The following is a 23,162-nucleotide window of genomic DNA, read 5'->3' as shown; positions in this document are numbered from 1 at the left end:
GCAGCTTACTTCACTAATGCTTCATTATCGTGTAATAAAATGAATCCTAAATATACAGACATTTGATTAGTAATTGTGATGAAACACCATGTCAACTGTTTGACCTCGTCGCATGAACAACTGTGTTAAAGTTGAACAATGACTCAGCTTTTGTGGTTAAAACATGATCATGTTTTCAAGGATCCATTATCTGATAGATGTAGACATGAAAACCCATTGGGCCTTTCTTTAACAGACCTATGTTATTTTCAAATACTGCAGTTTTTATGCATAACAGATGTTGCTTTTAAAGCCTTTTTATTCACCATTTAATAATATTTTCTTTTCCAAATATCTAGGGCACACATCTGTGAATGGATGCATTTAGCACGTCCCCAGCAGCATCTTGTGACAGCAGCTTTACTTAGATGTTATCAGTTTTATCATAGCTTCATAGCTGTGTAAACTTTATAGCTTTATAACCAATTAAAATGGTAAAGTTGCACACAAATAAATGTGGCTTAGTGACACTTTTCCAGTAAATGCTGTTTGTCAGCATTGAACCTTTCATGCATTTTCATGCACTGTTGCTCACTTCTCTCAGTCGGTCTACAAGGAAACACATAACCCCAGAACAAAATCAATATTATTATTATTACTTTATTTTTATTATCTGAGTACGAAAGTGCATTTTTTAAGAAATGGCTGGTTGTAAAACATTTCTTTTTTTAACAAAAAAAAGTGGAATTGTCAAAACAGAGTGAATGAGAGGGTAAGGTGTCCAAAAATACCATCTCTTGCAAAAAGACATGTTTTTTTACCAGAAGTGATAACAAGGGGATGTTTTTTGTTGTTTTTTTTTGGTCCTTTTTTCTGCAGGAAGTCAAAGGCAGGAGACCAAGCTGAATGGAGGATCCAGCAGACACTGTTTCAAAAACCTGAAGCCGAACACAGAGTATAGGATCAGCGTGATGGCTCTGCTGCAGGACGGGACTGAAGGGCCTGCTGTCGCCACAACTGTGAAGACGTGTAAGGAGACGCTGAATGCAACATTCACATCCAAAGCCTCAGACACCACAACACTAAAGTCTCCAGATGAAATACAGTAATCCCTGGCTAAATAGTCCCCGCTTCTTCACTTCCTGTGTCAATAACGTTGGTTGCTTAGCAACAATGCTGAGAACGGCCAATGAGCTTCAGCGAGCAGCTCAGGAAAGGGACCCTTTGATGAATCGTTCATTACAGTTCTCAAATATGTCGGTTTATAAGAATCTTTTTGCCCAGAAGAAAAAAGAGCAACAACAACTACCCATAACTATGTTTTTCTTTCGAAAAAACACACCTGAACCGCGGCTTTAGGAGAAAAAGACGCTACAGAGCGAGTCAGGATGCAGCGGCGCAGTGAAATACGAACCAGTCACAATTTGTCCTACTGTACTTATTGTATTTTTTTTCATAATCATTTTTAATTTTCTCCATTTTCCATCTCTACAATTTGAAGCCTTGTATAATAATTGTAAAAAAAAAAGAAAAAAAAAGGTTGCTACTTCGCAGATTTCACCTATCACGGGTCCTTTTTGGAACGTAACCCCCGCAAAAAACGAGGGATTACTGTAGTACATTTTTAATCTTAAATAATGCAACACCCTTAGTTAAAAATAGACTTTCACATTGTGTGTTTGGTTTTCTTCAAAGTCCCAGTTGTTTCAACCGTCTTGGTGTGGTTCTCTGAAGAACTGCCAATTTTCTTACTGTCAAGCCAAGTTAAAGTCTGTCTGAAGGTCGTTTCAAAGTGAAAACTGTGAGAAAGCTTTGTGAGTGTTTAACCCACGCGTGCACACCCAGTGTAAACCCACACAAACGTGACCTCATCTGTGCTCCAAACCGCCATTTAAGCTCAAACATACATGAACATACATAGGTACTAACGGTGCAGGAGAAACACGCTCAAAAAGCGCACACGTTCATACACAAACTGTTGACAGTTCTCATTGTTTTCGAGGAGAAGCCCATTAAATGATAGAGGGACGATCACGTCAGTTTCAACGTGAAATGTCTTTGATCCCTGTGGGAGCAGCGAGCGCCGAATCCTCATCCTTCTTCCAGAATGAGCCTTTTGTTCCGAAGCAGCAGCTCCAAACACTAATCAAGACCTACTGTCTGGAGACGGGCGGGGAGGGCGGCAGCAGGGAGGGCGGGCTGCCGCGTCGTTTTATTTTCTGCATTTGTCAAATGCCGTAAATGCAGCTGTTCTTTCGGCAATATTCAACTTTTAAATCTCAGGTTTCTCTGGAAGGTTGAAAATGTGTCAAGATCCATCACATTCGAGATGCTGAATGACCTTCAGTGTGTTTTCAGATCCAACAACAGACTTATAAAAAGAGAAAGAAGCCCAGTCATGGTAGAAATCGAGGATAATATGTATTTTTGGCTGCACTCTCCCCGGATCAGTTTTATATGAATCTACAATTCATTTGTTTTGCTTTATCAATTTACCATCACAGTATCAGTAAAAATCATACGGTGGAACACTATTTGGAACAACATGAAATCAATTAATAAATGAATACCTATTTAATAATATAAGCACATAAAATGTTAAAATGTTTTGGAAATTCAGAGAAGCCTGCAAACATTGTATTGATTCTCTGTGCCCCATGACTCTTTAAGCCTCTTTAAGAGAATAAAAGTATACTAGAACATGTTTTAACTACTGTTTTGCTTAAATAATGCAAGTTTTGAGTAATGACTGATTTAAAAAACTTCTTTTTTTTTTTAATGATTTTCAATGTTTGGCAGACAGCTCTCCTTGATGAAGTTCTGTGAAAATCGACCAAAATTCAGAAAGCACTATGCCCTCAGCTTCTACAACATTTCACTATAATTAAAGTTGCACATTGTGCTTCATTTGACTCTGTTCGTTAATTTGTAAAGTTTGGAAAGCTCTGCCCATCAATAATAACGAAAGCGTGACAGAACTCTTACCAGGACTTTTTTTGCCTGAGATGAATTACATGTTCATGTAGAAATGTACACGTTTTTCTGAATGAGGCAAATGAATGACAAAAGCAGAAAAACCTTGATAAGAACAGGGAAAAAAACGAGTCTGTTTGAGAAACACGTAATAGAAACACGAGAAGACACGAAGGCCTCGGGCTATAAAAGCATCACAAACAAACGTGAAGATAAACACATTAAGTAGGTGAACTTACACGTTGGATACACTCCTCCCCGAAAGCAGGTATTTGTTTGCTCGGAGCTACTCCTTGCCATACTGTATCTCTTCAGAGAGCCTCGTGCATGATTTATGGCTTTGTTTTGACTCAAATGAAAGCCAGAGCTCTCCTCCAAATGGATGTCCCCTATCGCTGCATGCAGCCGCTGCCAAGCGCTGCCTACCTGCCATCACAAGTAATTCCCAGCCCCAGGTAGCTGATTTAATGGCTAAACAGGACTGAATGCATAAAATTTGTCGAGGTTTGATGTGTTTTGAAACGTGTTGGACAACACACACCACACACACAGGAGAAAGCACTGACAGCAAGCATTTTGCTGGATTCTGCTGTCACTGTGATCAATCCAGCAAATTACACGGGAGCCCAAATCACACGGCTGCATGTAGTGATTTTACACATCCAGTATGGCGTATGTATGTGGCGCTGAGCGCCGTCTGAGCCGCAGCTTCTCCCCTCAATATATATGTAATGTCCTTTACAGGGGGAATTTGCTCACGGCGTGATGATTGCTTTATGATGAATGTGGTCATAATTATAGGTGTTGCTGTCTTGATGTGTTGTTTATTGTGTCTGCGCAGTACCAGTCCCAACGCCGGCGCCGACCAAGCCTCCCACCACCACCCCGCCAGCCACAATCCCGCCTGCCAAGGAAGGTGAGAACATTCCAACACTGATTGTTGATCCATTTACTGTAGATGAAGTATTGAATGCGGTTTTTTAGATTAGATTAGATTAGATTAGATTAGATTAGATTGTCCTTTATTTCTCCCTCAATGGGGAAATTCGCTTTGTGCAACAGCAGTACACTCAACACACACATGCAGGGAAAGGGTAAAAAGAAAGTAAACAATATATAATTACAAAATATAAGAGAAGGCAAGGTAAGTTTATTTGTAGAGCACAATTCAACACAAGGTAATTCAAAGTGCTTTACATCAACATTAAAAGCGGCAAGACACTGGATCGAGATGCACATTTTGATGTATAACACACCTGGGTGCACGTTACGGTTCGGCGAAGAAGCGGCCGAAGGAATGGCATAAATTGCGCCAAAATGACATGATTAATTCAAAATGGCCGACTTCCTGTTGGCGCCAAGAGATTTTTCTTTAAGTTGCGACATGATACAGGTGTGTACCGATTTTCGTGCATGTACGTCAAACCGTATTGTGGGGCTTGAGGCACAAAGTTTTCAAGGGGGAGCTGTTGAGCCATTAGGCCACGCCCATTAATGCAAACCATTAAATATCACATTTTTTGCCAGCCCTGGCTTGCGTGCAAAATTTGGTGACTTTTGGGCCACGTTTTGGGGGGCAAAAAGGCCCTCATTTCATCGGAAGGAGGAAAAAAAAAAACGAGGACAAAAATAAAACAATTCCTACAGATACAATAGGGATGATAAGAAAATGATAAGAAAAGAGGTAAAATGATAAAAAGCACAAGTTGTTAAAAAGTAACGGCAGTAGAGTACAGCAGGTACACATCTAATTCTTACAATGGCAAGAATTGCGTTTCTATACGCTCAAAACGTACAAAGACCGGGTCAAATACAGTATTACAAAAGTAATCTGTAACAATTCGTACATAAACAATACCGGTATACATTGGAATTAAAAATAGAAAGTAGTGCTCAGTTTTACTGACGGCATGCATGAGGTGTTCAGTTTTCACAACATCTCGCTTTATGAAGTCATTCTTGTTTTACTCTTCTTTTCACATGGCAGGAATAAAAGGAAGTCAGAGCGACAGGTGGAACTTGTTTTTACTGTAGGAGCAGATGGCAGGTTTTTTGGCAGTTTGCTGGTCTGGAGCAATCTTGTGTGTATTAACACAATGCCAAGTCGGAAAGACATCAGAAATGAAATTAGGGGAACGACTGTCACTGATCATTAGCCTGCGAAGGGTTAAAAGGTCATTTCTGAACAAGGGAGTCCATCATTCAACAGTGGGGAGAAATTATTAACAAGACGTCCAACATTCACGATACAGTAAAGTTCTTTTGTCTGCCCAAAGAAGGCAGTGGTTTGTGCAGAATATCTTCTCATCTATTAAAACTTGTAATCCACATCCTACACTCTAGTTATCGGGATAATATGGTCACCAAAAAAAACCAAACAGATGAGATGTTCTTTCAGTCCAACAAATGCCAGCATGTTTGCATCCATGGGACCTTCAGCCGTTTCTCATGCGTGCCGATCTGCTGTGAGACGGCTATGAAGGGGCTCGTTTTCCTCAAACAGAGGCTGAATTCATGTCACTGTTCTCCCACATGTGGTTATGGAGCGCATACGTCAAAAAGTGAGTTGTAATTGGTCAGTGGAGTGTTTGAGATTCCTGCTTGGAATGCCGACTTGGCATTCCTAGAGGAAAGTTGAATATCAGTGACACACACACATGCACAGATATTCACAATTTTTACATATGAATACAAACTCAACTACAAAAAAAAAAAGATTAATTAATCTAATTAATCGCTTTACTTAATCTCACCTAAAAATTGCTGAGTAAAGCCTTTCCTTTAAATTCATCACAGTATTGTGGCAGATCAAAAGATTGATATATAACAACAAAAAAAGTGGCTTTATAAAGTTTTTTTTTTTAACAGACTTGAACAGATTCAGTCCTAGCCATTTACATCTCGTTTGTGAGGTGGGCTTCTTGTGCTTGAGAGCTCACAAACACAGATTTAAAAAAAAGGCAACTCGCAAACAGAAAAAGTAAAGTTAGAGATTAAAAAATAGATTAAGCGATTAAAAAACAACGCGCTAAATATGCATGAAATGAATGAATCGCAATTGATGCGCTAATTTGACGCCCCTAAATATATATATATATATATATATATATATATATATATATATATATATATATATATATATATATATATATATATTAGGGGTGTAACAATATATCGTGCCACGAAATTTAGCAATACAAAAATGTCACGAAACGTGCCATACCTTATTAAATTAAACCTTTTTCGGGTCGTGAGTACGATAAACACGGGGACAACTTCTGCTGAGTTCCAGTGTACTTTAATGTCCCTCAACAGTGTAGGATTTTAGAACATCAACACAGCACCTAGTGCCGTACTGTGGCGTATCACTCCGCCCAATCTAAAACAGACTAATCACTACAAATAAACTGACTAGTGTCATTATAGTCCCTGATTTACATCAGAATATAAAGAATATATTTATAAAATAATGAACCCTGAATGACCAAAATAACCTTCTTAACTAAAATAAATCTCCTCTTACACTTATAAGGTGAGCATGAATCAATCCCTTTTATGATGTAAAAATTGTATGTATTTATTTACTTTTATTTATTTAATTTTAGTTGTTAAATTTTGGAAAAGAAAAAAGTCAAATCATACATTAGGGAAACTATTTAGTTTGTGGCAAAATATTTTACTTGTATGAAACTGAAGATGCATAATGCAAACCTGACATTTACTTTAGTTCAGTTTGTGGAAAATGGTTGGCCTGGCTTTCTCTTTAAAACTTAAACAGTTATAAAGCATTACAAACTGTAACAATAGGGCAAACGCACAGCATTGTTTTTTATTTTGTATTTTGTCTTTCAAATAAAATAATTTTTTTCCAGTCATATGTTCCTCATTCAAGGTTGTTAAAAAAATACAGCTATAATATCGTATCGTTATCGTGACCTCAATATCGTGTATCGTACCGTATCGTGAGATTAGTGTATCGTTACACCCCTAATATATATATACATACATATATATAGGTATGGAGGATTTTTTTGTGCCAAAATTAAATAAATAAATACATCATTAATTAATTAAAATGGGAATGAAAAATATAATGAATTAATTAATTAATTAAATGTGTCATTAATTAATTAAAATTAGAATGAAATATGTCATTAATTAATTAAAATACAATTCATTTTAAGTAAAAATATATATTTATTATTTCAGCATTTAATTAATTAATGACACATTTAATTAATGATTTCGTGTTGCTGAATCATGAAATGTAAATGTAAAACTGTCAGTTTCACTCGTCAAACTCAGTGGGCGGGGCTAACGCAAATCTAGTGGATTCCACTGCTTTGGACTTTCTAAACATGACAGCTGTGAGTTTGGAGGATTTTCGTTAACTTTGTAGAGAGTTGGTGAGCGATATCTTCGACCTTGCAGAGTATGTGGAAGACCCCGAGCATGTAGCGTGTAAAGCAGAGGAACTGCTCGAAGTCGTTGGAGTTATTTCTGCACTTTCCCATCTTGACTTGATGTGCAGGGGAACCAATGAGGTGTTTGGAATCCGCCCACTGAGTTTGACGAGTGAAACTGACAGTTTTACATTTACATTTCATGATTCAGCAACACAAAATCATTAATTAAATGTGTCATTAATTAATTAAATGCTGAAATAATAAATATATATTTTTACTTAAAATGAATTGTATTTTAATTAATTAATGACATATTTCATTCTAATTTTAATTAATTAATGACACATTTAATTCATTAATGATATATTTCATTCCCATTTTAATTAATTAATGATGTATTTATTTATTTAATTTTGGCACAAAAAAATCCTCCATATATAGGAACCTGCACATTTCTTTTCAGATGTTTTAGCAGTGTCGCAGGTGGTGGGACAGATAATTGTTGACATTCAGATGTTAACTTACATCAAAGCTAAAGCCACAGAGGTAATAGGATTCCAGGACTTCATTGATGTGATGGCAGCAGACTGGTCACATGAACTTCCTGAATCATATTTTGGTTTAGCATTTGCCCATTGTTATCAGTGACACCTTCACACCTTATTTATGTACACAGTTTTTCATAAATTACGCCTGTAAAACAATCTTTTATGAAGCCGGCCGGCCTAATACCCAGCTGCTGACCCTGTTATAATACAACAAAGTGTACCCTGGATGCAAAACAAACCCAAAACAAATCCTTCCTGAGCCTGAAGTGGCCTCATTAATTTTCACAGAAGAAAAATGCTGTCCAAGAGGGAACCATGCGCGATCAGACCTGACCCGAATAAACCAGAGATTAATTAGTCTCAATGCAAAAAGCATTGAGGCGAGCACACCGATGCAACGGATAACACAAACACCGACAGCTGCTCGCGCTGCCAATTTATCCAATCAATTAGTGACAAGACAGGTTGGAAAGAGCAGCAATGTAATGATTATGAGTGCATGTAATGTCACCAAAAGTAGGTTTTTTTTAATGTTTTAGAGACACTTTTATGTCTTGTTAAATAATCATGTCCAGTGTCTTCAACCATAGTGAATATTGATGCAGTGCATCCTCTGCCCCATCTGGTATTCCTCCAGTCAGGTACTGAATGTATTAATACACAAGCCCGTCGCCCACAGCAGTAAATCAAGAACTACTGCCTCTTTATGGCACATCTCCTGAAATGTAATCTCATTGTCAAAAATGGATAAGTGGAAGAGAGCCGCTCTTCCTTTGCACTTCAGACAGTTTGAAAGCAACGTTTGCAAACCTGTACACACTAGTGAAGAGGAAACACTCTCAAACGCAAAATTGCACATGTAATTGAATAAATAATTAAGAAAAAAATGATGTATCATTCTTCAAATAACAGCGTGAGAACCACACGTTTAACAGAACATTTCCAATTTGAATATAAGTTATTGGTTTTAGTTGTGCACATCAATGTGGAACAAGCCATGAATGTGATTTTACTGGAGAAAATGAAGTGACCTGAATGACTGGAGGCTTCTTCAAGGCCTCTTCAAGTCTTATCAGTTAAAGGTTTGCTTCAGCCGGATGGAATTAAAAGGTTTTTTTGGACTCCAGTAATAGAGATGAAAGTAAAGAAGCAAAAAAAGGGGGAGCGAATCAAAGTGAGGATCACAACAAAAAGAAATGTGCTTCGTTATCTTGACTCCCATTTCCTCTCTGTCCAGTCTGTAAAGCAGCCAGAGCAGATCTGGTGTTCCTGGTTGATGGTTCCTGGAGTATTGGTGATGAAAACTTCCTGAAGATTATCCGTTTTCTGTACAGCACCGTTGGAGCGCTGGACAGGATCGGACCAGATGGCACGCAGGTAAGAAGGAGCCGTGTTACTCTTTAGTATTCTTTAGTATTCTCAAAACTCATGCAGTCTGAGAAAAAGCCTGTGAGGAAGGTTGTTGAGATGGAGGAGCAGCACAAAGGTGCCACAAAAACTAAAATGACAAAACAGAGATAGAGATCTGGAGACATCTTTCAGGAGCAAACTACAAATTATCAGAAGGCAGAGTTAAAACGGTACGCAACGTCAGTACACTACTGATTACAAGATTACAAGAGATTAGTTTGATTTGTCATTGAACCAGCGTCCCGGTACAGCGAACTTAAACAACCCGTCCAAGGACAACAAAAAACAAACAAACAGACATGAGACATGGGTAGACAGGTGCTTGAAGCCACAGACATGGAAGACGGCGCCTTACTGATGTAATTAGTAAAAACAAATATTGTACATGAATAAATGAATCAGCTTGTTGGCTGGCGTGGGATTTCTCTGGGTACCGTATTTTCCGCACTATAAGCGCCTTCAATTTTTTCAAAAGCTGACCATGCCCCCTTATAATCCGGTGCGCCTTATACTGTATATGGATCAATATTGAGCCGCAACAGGTCTGGCAACCATAGACATATATATGTATTTTGAGCGACAAAAAACAATAAAATATATTTATTCTAATATGTCAAGATCACAATAATCTTCCAATTTAGAACTAAAATATTAAAGAACTAACACAAATAAAACACACTTCAATTAAATACTTCGTTTTTTTTTGTTTTTTTTATTTATTTTCCCAAGCCACTCGGAGCTGCAGTATAAGGATGAAAGAGCCGCATCCGGCTCAGGAGCCGTGGGTTGCCGACCCTTGGTCTAATGCAGTGGTCCTCAACCTTTTTTCAGTGATGTACCCCCTGTGAAATATTTTTCAGCCAAGTACCCCCAAACCAGCGCAAAGCACTTTTGGTTGTAAAAAAAAAAGACCTAAAACAGAGCACTGTGCCATCAGTAACTGATTTATTAAACATAATAAACCACGACTCCATCGTTGGTCCAAGTGATTGACAGGTGAAGCCAGGTGGCATTCGACAGGTTAGGTGGAACCATCCTGGTGTGGGGGATACTCTGGGGTTTTAGGATAATAAGTTGAATAGCCTACTCCTGAAGATAAAATTCATTTTATGAATTTAGACTTATATTTTCCTCAATTATTTATGAAATATTTATTTTTAAATAATTTTTGCATTGATGCTACTTTCTAAATATATGTATATTTTAAAATCTCACATACCCCCTGGAGTGCCTTCACGTACCCCCAGGGGTACGCGTACCCCCATTTGAGAACCACTGGTCTAATGGATGCAGAACGTAACCCCAGCCTCTACTGTAGCGCCTTATAATGCGGTGTGCCTTATACATGGAACAAGTTTTCAAATATGTAATTCATTGAAGGTGCGCCTTATAGTGTGGAGAATACGGTACTCCGGCTTCCTCCTACAGTCTAAAAACATATACGTTAGGTTAATTGGTGATTCTAAATTGTCCGTAGGAGTGAGAGTGAGTGATTATGGCCCTGCCCTGTCAAGGTTGTACCCCTGACTTTTGCTCAAAGAGAGCTGGGATAGACTCCAGCAGATCCCTGTGACCTTCAATTGGAATAAGGATGGATGGATGGATGGATGGATGGATGGATGGATGGATGGATGAATGGATGGATGGATGGATGGATGGATGGATGGATGAATGAATGGATGGATGACACAGAATGTATAATACAGGAAACACAAATAAATGCATACAAATAGAGAATATGAGGAGCCACCACATGCTGTTTCAACGCATTTCTCGTTCTCAGCTTGTTGCATAGTGACACAAAGGTGACCCACTGAGCCAAAAACGGCACAAAGTTTGAATAACATCATGGCTCAGTGTTAAAATGTGAAATGTTTTTTTTGGAAAGTTTCAACACCATTTTTTTTCGGTTTCCTTGGTAACTGTTCCCACTTCTAAAAATCATGCAGGTACCCCTAAGGCTTCCCTTTAGCGGTACCTTGCTATTGCTCAGCTATCAATAAGTGATAAGATGAAAGTGCTTTTCTGAGGGGGAAGCCGACCACATGTCATGAGAAAAAAAAACCATTGCCTTTACTTGTCCTCTATTTTAAACCTTGTGATGCTCCTACAAAGTTCAGACCAGAGGGGATGTCAGGCCTGTGCAGTTTGCTGCTATAGCCATGTGATTTAAGAAGAAAAGGAAAGAAAACTAGTTTTGTTTGTGTCAATATTTTTGTGTGGTTTTCTGTTTATCCTTGGCTTTGTGGAGAACTTTTATTTTACTTTTCTGAGTATTCAAATATTGTAAGCCACAAATCAGCGTGAGAGCACAGGCAATGTTATTCTAACAGCCGTGCTCTTTCTCTTTTATTTTGTTTCACATGTATTTTTAACTTTATTTTTGGCAGTAATTTACATACAGTCTGCACTTTCCCAGCATTCCCAGGCGGCAAAACCCGCTTCAGCTCTGTTCAGATTGTTGTGCACATTCTCATTCTCCTACTGCAGCATTATTAAAATCTGCCCTCAGACAGACTCTCCTTTATGTTTCTGGGATGTACAATACGTAATCTAAACCCGATCACAAGCATCAACACTACGTTCAAGCTCAGTTTGTCTTAGTGCCAGAAAACAGTATTTTAAAGTAAAAGTTTTTTTAAAGCTGCTTGCAGGGTTGAAGCTTGTGGCAGATGGTGAAAGAAATAAAAATTACAGTTCTTCAAACAATATTATCTTCTTCTGGGATTGGAGGGCAAACGCAGCAAAACAACCGGGCCTATGGGAAAAGTTGTTATTGTGAATACGGAATTTTGAGCTAGCATCTGTTCCACTGGCTAATGTAATGCAACATAATAACTCCTTCAGCATTTGTTTTCTTCCACCTTTGTAGAGAGAGAAAAACAGGAAAGAATTTGGTCCCGGTGGTCGTCTCTACACGCACCAGCTTGATCAGAACAGCATTTGCTCTTAGCAAGAACATTAGCTTTTATGTTTTGACAAAGTTGAAGAAAACATAATCTAATATCTAATTCATTTTTTCTCACTCTTGTAATAAATGAAAATGATTTGAGAGACCGATACTGCAACACATTAAGGACCAAGGCAAGTTTATTTGTATAGCACAATTCAACACAAGCTAATTCAAAGTTCTCTACATCAACATTAAAAGCGCCAAGACACAATTAAACCGTAAATAAAAGATAAAATGAAATAAAATGATAAGAAAAGAGGTAAAATAACAAAAAGCACAAGTTGTTAAAAAGTAAGGGCAGTAGAATACAGCAGGTACATCTCATTCTTACAATGGCAAGAATTACGTTTTTATACGGTACAAAGATCGGGTCAAATACAGTATTACTAAAGTAATCTGCTTAAACGACCACCTTCCCCCCCAACGTTTTACTTCCATCCATTTGTTTGTAAAGCAAAGATCCACTGATGTTGCCATCTCCACGGCGCTCCCTGTTGCTACAAATCACTTGAAGAAACACCCAGGTAACTCTGTGAAGATGCTCTTCATCCACTCCAGTTCGGCTTCCAATACCATCATTCAAACTGGATCCCCTGGAGCTCCCTACTGCCACCGGGATACCTGCCTGGATGAAAAGCTTTCTCACGAACCACCTACCGGTGCCCACAGTTCCTCGACTGTCATGTGGCGTCCCACAGGGCAGTGCACAGAGCCGGAAAGGCAAACTAGGCATGTGCCTAGGGCCCGATTGACAGGGGAGGGGCCCAGACAGAGGGACAAAAAAAAAAAAAAAAAAAAAAATTTTTTTTTGTCTGCACACATATTAAAGGAGCTTGAGGCTGGATTTATGAAAAATTGTAAACGTTTTAATTTTTCTAGTAATAATGTCAGATGAAGCGTTCCAAACCAAAAAGAATCAGCCTTCTAGTATATCTGTCCGTTGCCTTGAACAGGCTGTGTGCTGCAAAATGTGCTGCAAGGCTGGGGCCGCTTTTCCCGCGCTGCCCTGCGGATGTGACGTCACATGACGCTGCATGCGCGTTCTCCCCGTTCTCCCGTGCCGGCTTCACTGTTGGCTGCAGTACCCCCGACGGCCGTCGTGGCGAAGGGTGGCGCTAGAGAGTCTCATTTCTTAAAAGGAGCCTCATGCTCCTTTAAGATTTTCTGCAAAATGCAATAGCTTAAAACATTTATCTTATTTTACCCTGTTTACATAGCAATGCTGACACCTATTGGTGATTTACTGGTACTAATACCTTAACAATGATACTCGCAATCGATAAGATACGGATCATTTAATAGCATTTAATAGAGCAGTATAATAACGTATAAATAATACAAATCAAAAAATAGTCTGATAGACTGTTTAATATACAACACATGACTTATTTTGGAATACAAAGAACCAACTTGACTATGACTATGCTATGTAAAATGTGAATTAACTTTTATTAGTAAAGATTTCAATTCATAAATAACATCGATGGAGGGGGGCCCAAAAATCACAGTCTGCCTAGTGTAGTCCATTTATTTAATCCGGCTCTGGCAGTGCACTGAGCCCTCTCCTGTACACACGGCTGGACCGTAGCCCACCCCACCAAAGCTATGATAAAGTTTGCAGTTGTCACCACCTTGTAGGTCTCATAACTGGGGACGATGAATCAGCCCACTGGGATGAAGTTCAGCAGAGCTGAGGAGACGCTGGCGGTGACTTTTTACCACTCCACAGTCGACCGTCATATCGTGTGTTATTACTGTGTGGTGTGCAGGCCGTACAGAAGCTGACAGGACGAGACTACAGAGAGTGATAAAGACACCAGACAGGACAATTGGCCATCCCCATTCCTCCCTGGACATAATTGCCAGCTATCAATGCCTCTTTGGAGCAGGAAGTACAGTATCCTCAGTTACAGAGGCAAGGGAAGAACGAAGCAGTTTCTTTCCCTCGGCCATAAGGACACTAAGCAAACATGCAAACAGGTTTATACAGAGTGCAATACTATGGGTTGTGCTATACTTTTTATTATTATTTATTGACATCTGCCCTTGATTATTTATTTATTTTTAATGATCATGTGTGCCTCTTATTTCTGTGTTTCTTTAACTTGTCATATTCAGTTTAAGTTTAAGTTTATTTCATTTATAACAGGGACAATACATATTAATGAACATATACATGTAAATATGCAAGATTATAGCCAACAGCTAATTTTCATCTTTAGTCCCTTCGGCAGGTTAATGTCAACAACATAAAATAATAAAATCAATAAAACGACAAGTAGAACAGTTAGCTTCCATGGCCAGTAGGCAGGAGGAGCAATTACAAGAGAGAAAGCGTGTCCTTAAAAAGTATATATATATATATATATATATATATATATATATATATATATATATATATATATATATATATATATATATATGTATAAAGTATAGTGGATCATGAAACATCAGGGGACCATACGAATTTCAGTAATATTAAATGCTAAAATTAGGTATCAAAGGGCTGATTAAAGTGCAGAGTGCTGAAGTGTTAAAGTGTTAGGTGCGTAATTATATTGCAGATTGCCCGATTGCACAGTAAATATAAAGTGCTATTTTAAATGCACAATACTCAGTACATATTACATTAATTAAATACCAGCAATGACAGTTTTATGGTACTGGGAGTACCCATTTTAGGAATATAAAGTGCGTCTTGCCTTGCACATAGCCCTAATACTTAAAAAGTCAATGAAGATATAAAAAATAGCGAAAATATTAATGGAGGAAGAGGGAGTTGTAGTAATGATAATAGAGCAGTGATGTTTATGTATGTACTCAGTAGAAGTTGCAGATGGTACCCCAACAATTAGCTGACATTAAACAAATATACATGTTTTAGGCACGGTTGTGGCAACAGTGTTGTTCTTCCAATAGCCAAGCATGGTTGCATTCATGGTTGTTCTCAATACACCTGCAGATGTTTTAGTATTTGACTACTTCTATCTCATCTTTTCTGTAACCTTAACCTTCTTCAAACATCTTAAATGCTATGTCCCCCTCAATAACATTGTTCTTCTTTGCTCATTTCTCTTCGAAACGTTCTCAACTAACTGCTGTATGTGACGGCCTGCGGCCTGATGCTTTCCATTTTTAGGGATGCAACAGAAGTACACAGCTCCAAAGCTTTCGTGTAACCCATCCACACCTCCAGCTGAGTCCATGTTGCCTCACCATTTTAATGAATTATTCCTTCCCTTTCCTTTTGCATTTTTTCTTCCTGACAGGTAGCCATTGCTCAGTTCAGTGACGACGCCCGCACCGAGTTCAAGCTGAACTCGTACAGCAACAAGGAGCGTCTGCTGGATGCCATCAACGGGATCTCGTACAAGGGAGGAAACACCAAGACAGGTGAGTACCTGAAACTGCTGGGACCTGAGTGTAATGGTTTGTATTGTTTTGTTGTCGTGTTTGTTTTAAGTGGGGTTTTCCCACCGTTTATGTCTGTTTTGTTTTGTTAGGTTTTTTTTGGGTGTTTTTTGTTTTCGTTGTGTTTTGAGGGTATATATTTGGATATCATTTTTGTTCTTTAACGGACCAGCCCCAACTTAGGATAAGAAAGTAATGACATTAAGTGTTTCCTACTCTTTTTTTTTTGGATAAGTCCCCTTCATCAAGAAGTAGGTAGAATATTATTTAACTATTTAATTATTATTTCAGAGTCATTGATAGAACAGATAGGGTAGTACTATCTGGGCTTTGACTTTTTTTATTTTTTTTATTTTTGGAAATTGAGTTGTGGGGGTTTGTGTTCTATGTATCTAAGGTATACCCCTCTTTTTGTGGCTGAAAATATAAAAATACAATAAAAAAAAAAAAGAAACTGCTGGGAAAAACTGTGTAGTATCAGCTACAGAAACATCTGTGACTATAGAAATAAAACTGTCCACAGAAGGAATGGTCTGGAAGACAGCTGTTTGACAAACCAGCACAAATGTGCACACACACACACTCACTCGCATCCTCTTCATGATATTATCAATAGTTGTTGATGTACTACAATCAAAATTAATTTTTGCAGTTAAACATGTCCTTCTGCATCCATTTTGTCCAAGAAGCCAACAGTTTTGTTTGACTTGATTTATGCTTGAAATCTGCTGGGTCTTGCGATGTTAGTTATAAGTGCTCACAGGTGGATGAATAAAAAGAGAATATCTGAGGGGAGCAGCGGGAACGGTATTAAGCAGCCGTCTGACGCAGCACAGAACAAATATGGAAAAGCATCATTTCCAGGGAGTAATTCTCCCATGGCTAATGTTAAACTGTAAAACAGTTATCCTCAGTTTCTATCAGGACGTACAACTTAGTGGAGTAATTCAGCATTCATTCACTTTCAATGAGAACTCAGTTACCAAGCATTCCCATAAACCGGGAGAGGAAATGAAAGGTTGTTGTGAAATGGACGCATTGAATCTTCTTTATTTTTTTCCAACAATATATTTATTCATTTCAAAACATAAAAGTACATACACACTATATAACCCATGGGACTCAAAACATCTGCCCCAAACTGTGCAGAACCCATGCCCTCAATTCACAACCAAATCGTGACAACAAAACAACAAATAATACAAATAATAAATATGAATACCTAACGAAAGACAGGAATTCAATACGTAATGAAATAATTATACATTGCTTGAGTAAGTGAAATCTATAGCAATAAAGTAGTTAGTAAGATTAAAAAAATAAAAAATAAAAAAATAAAAGGAAAATGGGGAGAGTAGAAATAAAACCAATCATACACTTCTCATACAAGTTTGCACTGCACATAAATTGACAACAATCACTCAACACAAGACAGTAAACCTTTTTGAAGCTGCAGAGGGTTGTTCATGGATCATCCCCAGGTGTTTCCACCAAACCAGACAAGTCTTTATTAGAAAGAAAGTTTGTAAATGGGCCCCAGATGTCATTAAAGACAGATTGCTTACCCTTGATCGTATACGTGATCTTTTTCTAAGGGCAGAGTTGCAGTTAGTTCGGAAAGCCATTTACCTATTCTTGGTCTATCCACCTCTTTCCAAGCCAATGCAATGACTCTCTTGGCCAACAGCAAGCCTATATTTAAAAATAGTTGGTGTTTCTTTCTCATGTTACAATTAGCTGGGTAAATACCCAATAGGAATAATTTTGGCTCTAAATGCAAACGTATCTCTAATATTTCCTCAATACACCGTTTCACTTCTTCCCAGAATTTCTTTATTTGAGAACACTGCCACAAACAATGGAAGATCGTGCCCTTTTCTTTGTCACATTTTATACAAACATCCGGTATAGCACCATTGAATTTGTTAAGCTTAACTGGAGTCAAATAAGTACGCATTAACCAGTTGTACTGCAGCAATCTTAGACGAGTGTTCACTGTCTGTAATTGTGCTTTGGTACAAGCCCTCTCCCATTCCTCCATGGAGATATTCTCCTGTAGGTCCTCTCTCCAGGACTCAAGCTGATTTACCGAGGATTCTGAAGATTCACTAACCAATTGGTTATATATTTTGGAAATCAAGCCCCTTCCCTGGCAGTCTTTTACCATTATTTCTTCAAGTGATGATAACTTAGGAATGGACAAGGACTGATTTTGTTGAGTTCTAATAAAATCTCTCAGTTGTAAAAATTTAAAGAACTGGCTGCGAGCTATGCCATGCTTGATAACAATGTCATCAAAGGACAACAGATGTTTATCATCAGGGCTATAAAGATCTCCTATTTTTTGTAACCCATGTTCAGCCCAAATTTTAACCCCCCCCCCATCTCTTCCTGGGGGAAAGAGATAATTTCCCCATATCGGACTAAATAGTGAGAGTGAGTCAACTATTTCGAAATATTTCTTAGCTTGTTGCCACACACTAATCATATTTTTAGCCATAGGATTTTTGGTGGATTTTTTAAGTTTCTCAAACTTCGCTGAATACAGGTGAATGGGCAGAGGCAGCTTCAATGAGTCACCTTCCATTTCTCTCCACAGTGGCACATTTTCCTCAGAGTAGTAGAACATCAGTGTTCTCAGTTGCGCTGCCCAGTAGTACCAGCGTGGATTTGGGCATTTAAGCCCTCCTCTATCATAAGGCAAGTACAACAATGATAGGCGCAGTCTGGGGCGTCTATTGTTCCATAGAAACTTAATGAAAAGTGTCTTCAGCTGAGAAAATAAATTGCTTGGTGGTGGGAGTGGTAAATTTTGAAACAAATACAACAGTTTGGGAAGTACATTCATTTTGAGAGTATTTATTTTCCCTATTAACGACATTGGTAAAGCAGCCCATCTATCTAAAGAATTTGAGATATCTTGCATAACTGGTCTATAGTTAGTTTCTATAATATTGTTAAGCAATGGGACAATTTGAATGCCTAAATAAGAAAAGCAATTGACGACTTTAAATTGTGAAACTACATTTGTTGGATTTTCCCTGTCTATATTATTTAATAACATAATTGATGTTTTAGATTTATTAATTTTATAACCTGAAATTTTACCAAACTCCCTAATCAAGTCTAGCAAGGCTGGAATGGATTTGTTGGTGTTTTTGAGAAAAACAATTACGTCGTCAGCATATAGAGCTAAATGGTGCTCTGTCTGTCCTATGGCTATTCCGGAGATGCTATCATGTGCCCTCACTGCAATTGCCAAAGGCTCGATTGCCATAATGAACAACAATGGGGACAAAGGGTCCCCTTGTCTACACCCGCGATTTATTTTTATAGTTTTGGAGATATTACTGTTAGTCAAAATCTGAGCATATGGCTCCGTATAGAGTAATTTAATCCAATTACAAAAATTCTCTCCCAACCCAAAGCGTGCCAGAATCTCGAACAAATAAGACCATTCCACTCTGTCAAACGCTTTTTGAGCATCGAGGGACAGTAAAGCGGTGTCTGGCGCCCCCTTTTGATGGTAAAGAATATTCAAAATCCTTCTGACATTATGGAAGCCATGTCTGCCACGAATGAACCCGTTCTGATCCCTCCCAATTATCTTAGTTATTATTCCTTCGATTCTTTTCGCTAAAATTTTACAAAGTATTTTCAAATCTGCATTTAGCAGACTGATAGGTCTCCAGTTTTCACATTTATTTTTTGGTTTACCAGCCTTCGGGAGCAGAGTAATTAATGCTCCTCTTAGAGATGTTGGCAAAGTGCCATTTTGAAAGGACTCTGTAAACATTTCTAAAATTGGAGTCAGCAATTTATTCTTAAATTTTTTATAAATTTCAATTGGGAGACCATCGGGTCCGGGAGTTTTCCCTGCTTTAATGCTATCAATTGCAGCTGATAATTCCTCTAGTGTAATATCTTTATCCAAATTTGTTCTAAATATTTCTGGCATACTGGGTATATTTATACTATCTAAAAACACATTTAGTTCTGGATCTTCATTCATTATTTCTGAACTATAAAGACCTTCATAAAATTCCCGAAAAGATTCATTTATTTCTGTTGGATCTACAATGGTTTCTCCTTGACCACTCTGCAGTGAGGTGATAGCCCTTTCGCTCTGTAGCTGCTTAAGACACCATGCAAGGACTTTCCCAGGTTTTTCCCCCTGATCATAGAATGACTGCTTAAGTCGCAACAAACTGGCCATCGCTTTTGCTGCGGATAATTCATTGTATTGTGCTCTAAGCAGCAGTAGTTCTTGATGAGATTCTGATGACTTTGTTCGAAAATACTCATTTTCTATTCTTTTTATTTTTGTCTCTAAGTTTTTCGCCTTTTGAAAAGTTAATTTTGCTTTAGAACTTGTAATGCTGATTATCTGGCCTCTAATAAAAGCCTTAAAGGCCTCCCATCTCGTACTTGCTGAAGTTTCTGTCGTATTAGTTTCAAAATAGAAACCGATTTGTTCATCCAGAAAAGACACAAAGCCGGGGTCGGCCAACCATTTTTGTTTGCAACGCCAAACCCTAGCATCTTTAACCAGCTTTGAGTCCTGATATACCAATGAGTTAGGAGCATGATCTGAAATTAGGATAGCATCATAGGAGCATCCCTTCACTTTGTGCCTTAGCTCTGCAGATATCAAAAAGAAGTCAATTCTTGAATAGGACTTGTGTACACCTGAGTAACACGAAAATTTTAAATCGTCAGGGTTTTCTTCCCTCCAGATATCTATCAAGTTTAATTCTTTCATGAAGTGTTGTATACTTGCCCTACTACGAGTGTGAGACTCTATAGTTCCAGAGCTCCTATCCTTCGCTGGATCTAACACACAGTTAAAATCGCCTGCCACCACAATTTTACCCGGAAGAGTAGACAAAATGAGGAATACATTGTGAAAAAAATCAGGGTCATCTGTATTCGGTGCATAGATGTTCGCCAAGACAATCTGCTCTTTTAGTAAGTTACCTTGTAAGATAAGGTAACGTCCCAATTTGTCCTTGATAACCTTATTTACTTGAAATGGTATGGAATCATGCACTAACGTAGTGACACCTCTTGCTTGAGAGTTAAACAATGCCGAAAAGACCTTGCCTTTCCACCTCCTCCTAACTTTCAGATCATCATTGTCCATCAAGTGTGTTTCTTGAAGAAGCACAATATTAGACTGCATTGATTTTATTCTGTTCATGACTTGTTTGACTTTCTTAAGTTTTCTCAACCCCCTGCAGTTCCATGATGTGATTTTAATTTTTATCTCACTAGACATTTGTGTAGATTGTATAGTAGTACTCCCCAAACATTTTAAGAGGTTTGTAAAAAGAAAAAAAAGAAAAAACCAAAAGACCAACATAAATAATACTACAAACAAAGACTGAACCCAAACCCTCACCCATATCCAGGCAACTTAGCCTGAATATCTTCCCCCTAAATTCTTAAGCTTCCAGATAGCTTAAAACTGTTCCACCACAAGGGTAAGACAGTATTACTGAGCTAAAAAAAACAAGTGATATTACATTAACCGGACACTCTTATGCTACCATAAAACTTTAAACATTTTCTTTCATAGACATCCTCCTTTTATTATTATTTATTAAGTCAAATTTCACTCTCTGGACTCACTAAGGAGAGTCTGAACAGATATGAACAAGTGGGTTAATTTAACCCCATCAGTTATATTAAAGTTAACAAGATGACAGTTGCCAAAGATGCATTCTGCCTCTCAACTGTTGCTTATAAAGAGAGAAGGAAAAAAAGAAGCAAAACTATAGCACTAACAGTTACGTCATAATTATAAGCCCTGAGTATTATCCTTAAGCATACTTTAGGCTAATAAACATCATATAACAGAAGTATATATTTAACATTAAACTTATTGCAAGCTCGCCTCAATCTTGCGCATTATTTTCTTCTCATCAGCTGTTACCTTCTACTTAGTAAAGCGTGAGACAGGTCTTTTCTTAATAATTCAGCCTGGTCTCACTTCTGACCTGATCCGTTTGATGAAGTCTTCCGCTTCAACGTGGTTGTTAAAGATGTGGGACCGTTCCTTATAAGTCACAATCAGTCGGGCGGGGGGGATGATGCCGTAACGCAGTCCCATTGCGCGGAGCTGCCGTCTCGCCTCGTCAAACTCCTTCTGCTTCTTGTGAACACCTGCCGCCACATCCTGGTAAAACCGCACTGTCTGGTTCTTGTATCGCACTTCTCTTTTTGTTCTGGCTGCTCTTGTCACCAGTTCTTTATCCCTGAAGTCCAAAAACTTCATAATCAGCGTGCGGGGTGAAGGATTGTTGCGTGCGCTCGGTCCGATCCTGTGCGCTCTCTCCACCGTCAGCTTGGTGCGCCCCAGCGGGAGCTCCAGCGCGTCCGGCAGCCAATTCTCCAAGAAGGCGCACGCGTCCTCCCCCTCCGCTCCCTCCGGTAAATTGACCAGCCTCAAATTGGAGCGCCTTGATCTCATCTCCAGGTCCAGTAGTTTTTCTTCCAAGTCTTTATTTTTGTTTTCTAGGACTTTTACTTTTGTTTGGAGCGAGGCAACATTATCTTCAGTTGTTGAAATCCTCGTTTCTGCCTCCGTGACCCGCTCCGTACAGTCAGTGACGTCTTTCCTGACGCTTTCAATAGCGGACAAAACACCATCAAACCTGGTGGAAAACTCAGTTTTCATGTCTTTGATAGCAGTCAGAATGGCAGCCGACATGGGACCGGCCTCGCCCGCCGTCTCATGGCTGCCTCCATCCGTTGGTTCTTCCCTCGGAGTCGGGCCAGCACCTGCTGGGGAGTCCATGGTTTTGTTGCTAGATGAGGCTTTATTGCTAGAACTCGACGCCTTAAAGTCCGACAATTTAGCCTGAAGAGTTTGGCTTCGCCCTTGACTGATTTTTTTCTGTGACGCCGGCATTACCGTAACTTTATTTATCGAAATGAAGGTATTTCGATAATTCAAATGCAATATTTAAGAAGGATTTAGCCAACAGGGTAGCAGAGCAGGTCAGCACGCGTCCACTCAGCTCACCGCCATACCGGAAGTCGAATCTTCTTTATTAACAGCAAAAGTATCAACTTTTGACCAAGTGCATTAAGCAGAATATTAAATGGACACAAAGATTTATGTCAGAGATAACTGCTCAAAATGACAGCGATATAAGACAGAAAACAAATGACTAACACTTCAGTTTGATGAGTGACGTAAAGGACTTGATTTGTAAAACCAGTCTTAGATACATTTTGTTTTCGGCTCTCAAAGTATAAAGACTTGTGAAGCATCTCTCTGAATTTTATTAAACATATTCAAGCTCCATTAGTGTTCAGATTCCACCAAATTTCTATGAAAGGGTGTTTCTTTTTGAGTAAATTTGAAATGTTGGGTAACGTTTCCTGTGATTTGAACTGGTTCCTGCACACAAGTCCTCACTGCCTGGGAAGCAAAGACCAGCACAATCCAGATGGATTGTTGCTAAACGCCGTCCC

The 23,162-nt window shown here is 38.6% G+C and overlaps 1 protein-coding gene across 1 annotated transcript in view; it reads left to right on the top strand.

Annotated features, from left to right (window-relative positions):
• The window catches only part of LOC133460708 (collagen alpha-1(XIV) chain-like), a 205,547-nt gene that overhangs the window by 141,481 nt on the left and 40,904 nt on the right, over window positions 1-23,162 (top strand). The window contains 4 exon segments of the mRNA XM_061741443.1: window positions 859-1,008; window positions 3,794-3,868; window positions 9,144-9,283; window positions 15,539-15,662. Coding sequence (XP_061597427.1) covers window positions 859-1,008; window positions 3,794-3,868; window positions 9,144-9,283; window positions 15,539-15,662 — 489 coding nt within the window.

This window comes from Cololabis saira, chromosome 15, assembly GCF_033807715.1.
Source record: "Cololabis saira isolate AMF1-May2022 chromosome 15, fColSai1.1, whole genome shotgun sequence".
NCBI classification, from domain to species: Eukaryota; Metazoa; Chordata; class Actinopteri; order Beloniformes; family Belonidae; genus Cololabis; species Cololabis saira.
This window is presented reverse-complemented; position numbering and strand designations above follow the sequence as displayed.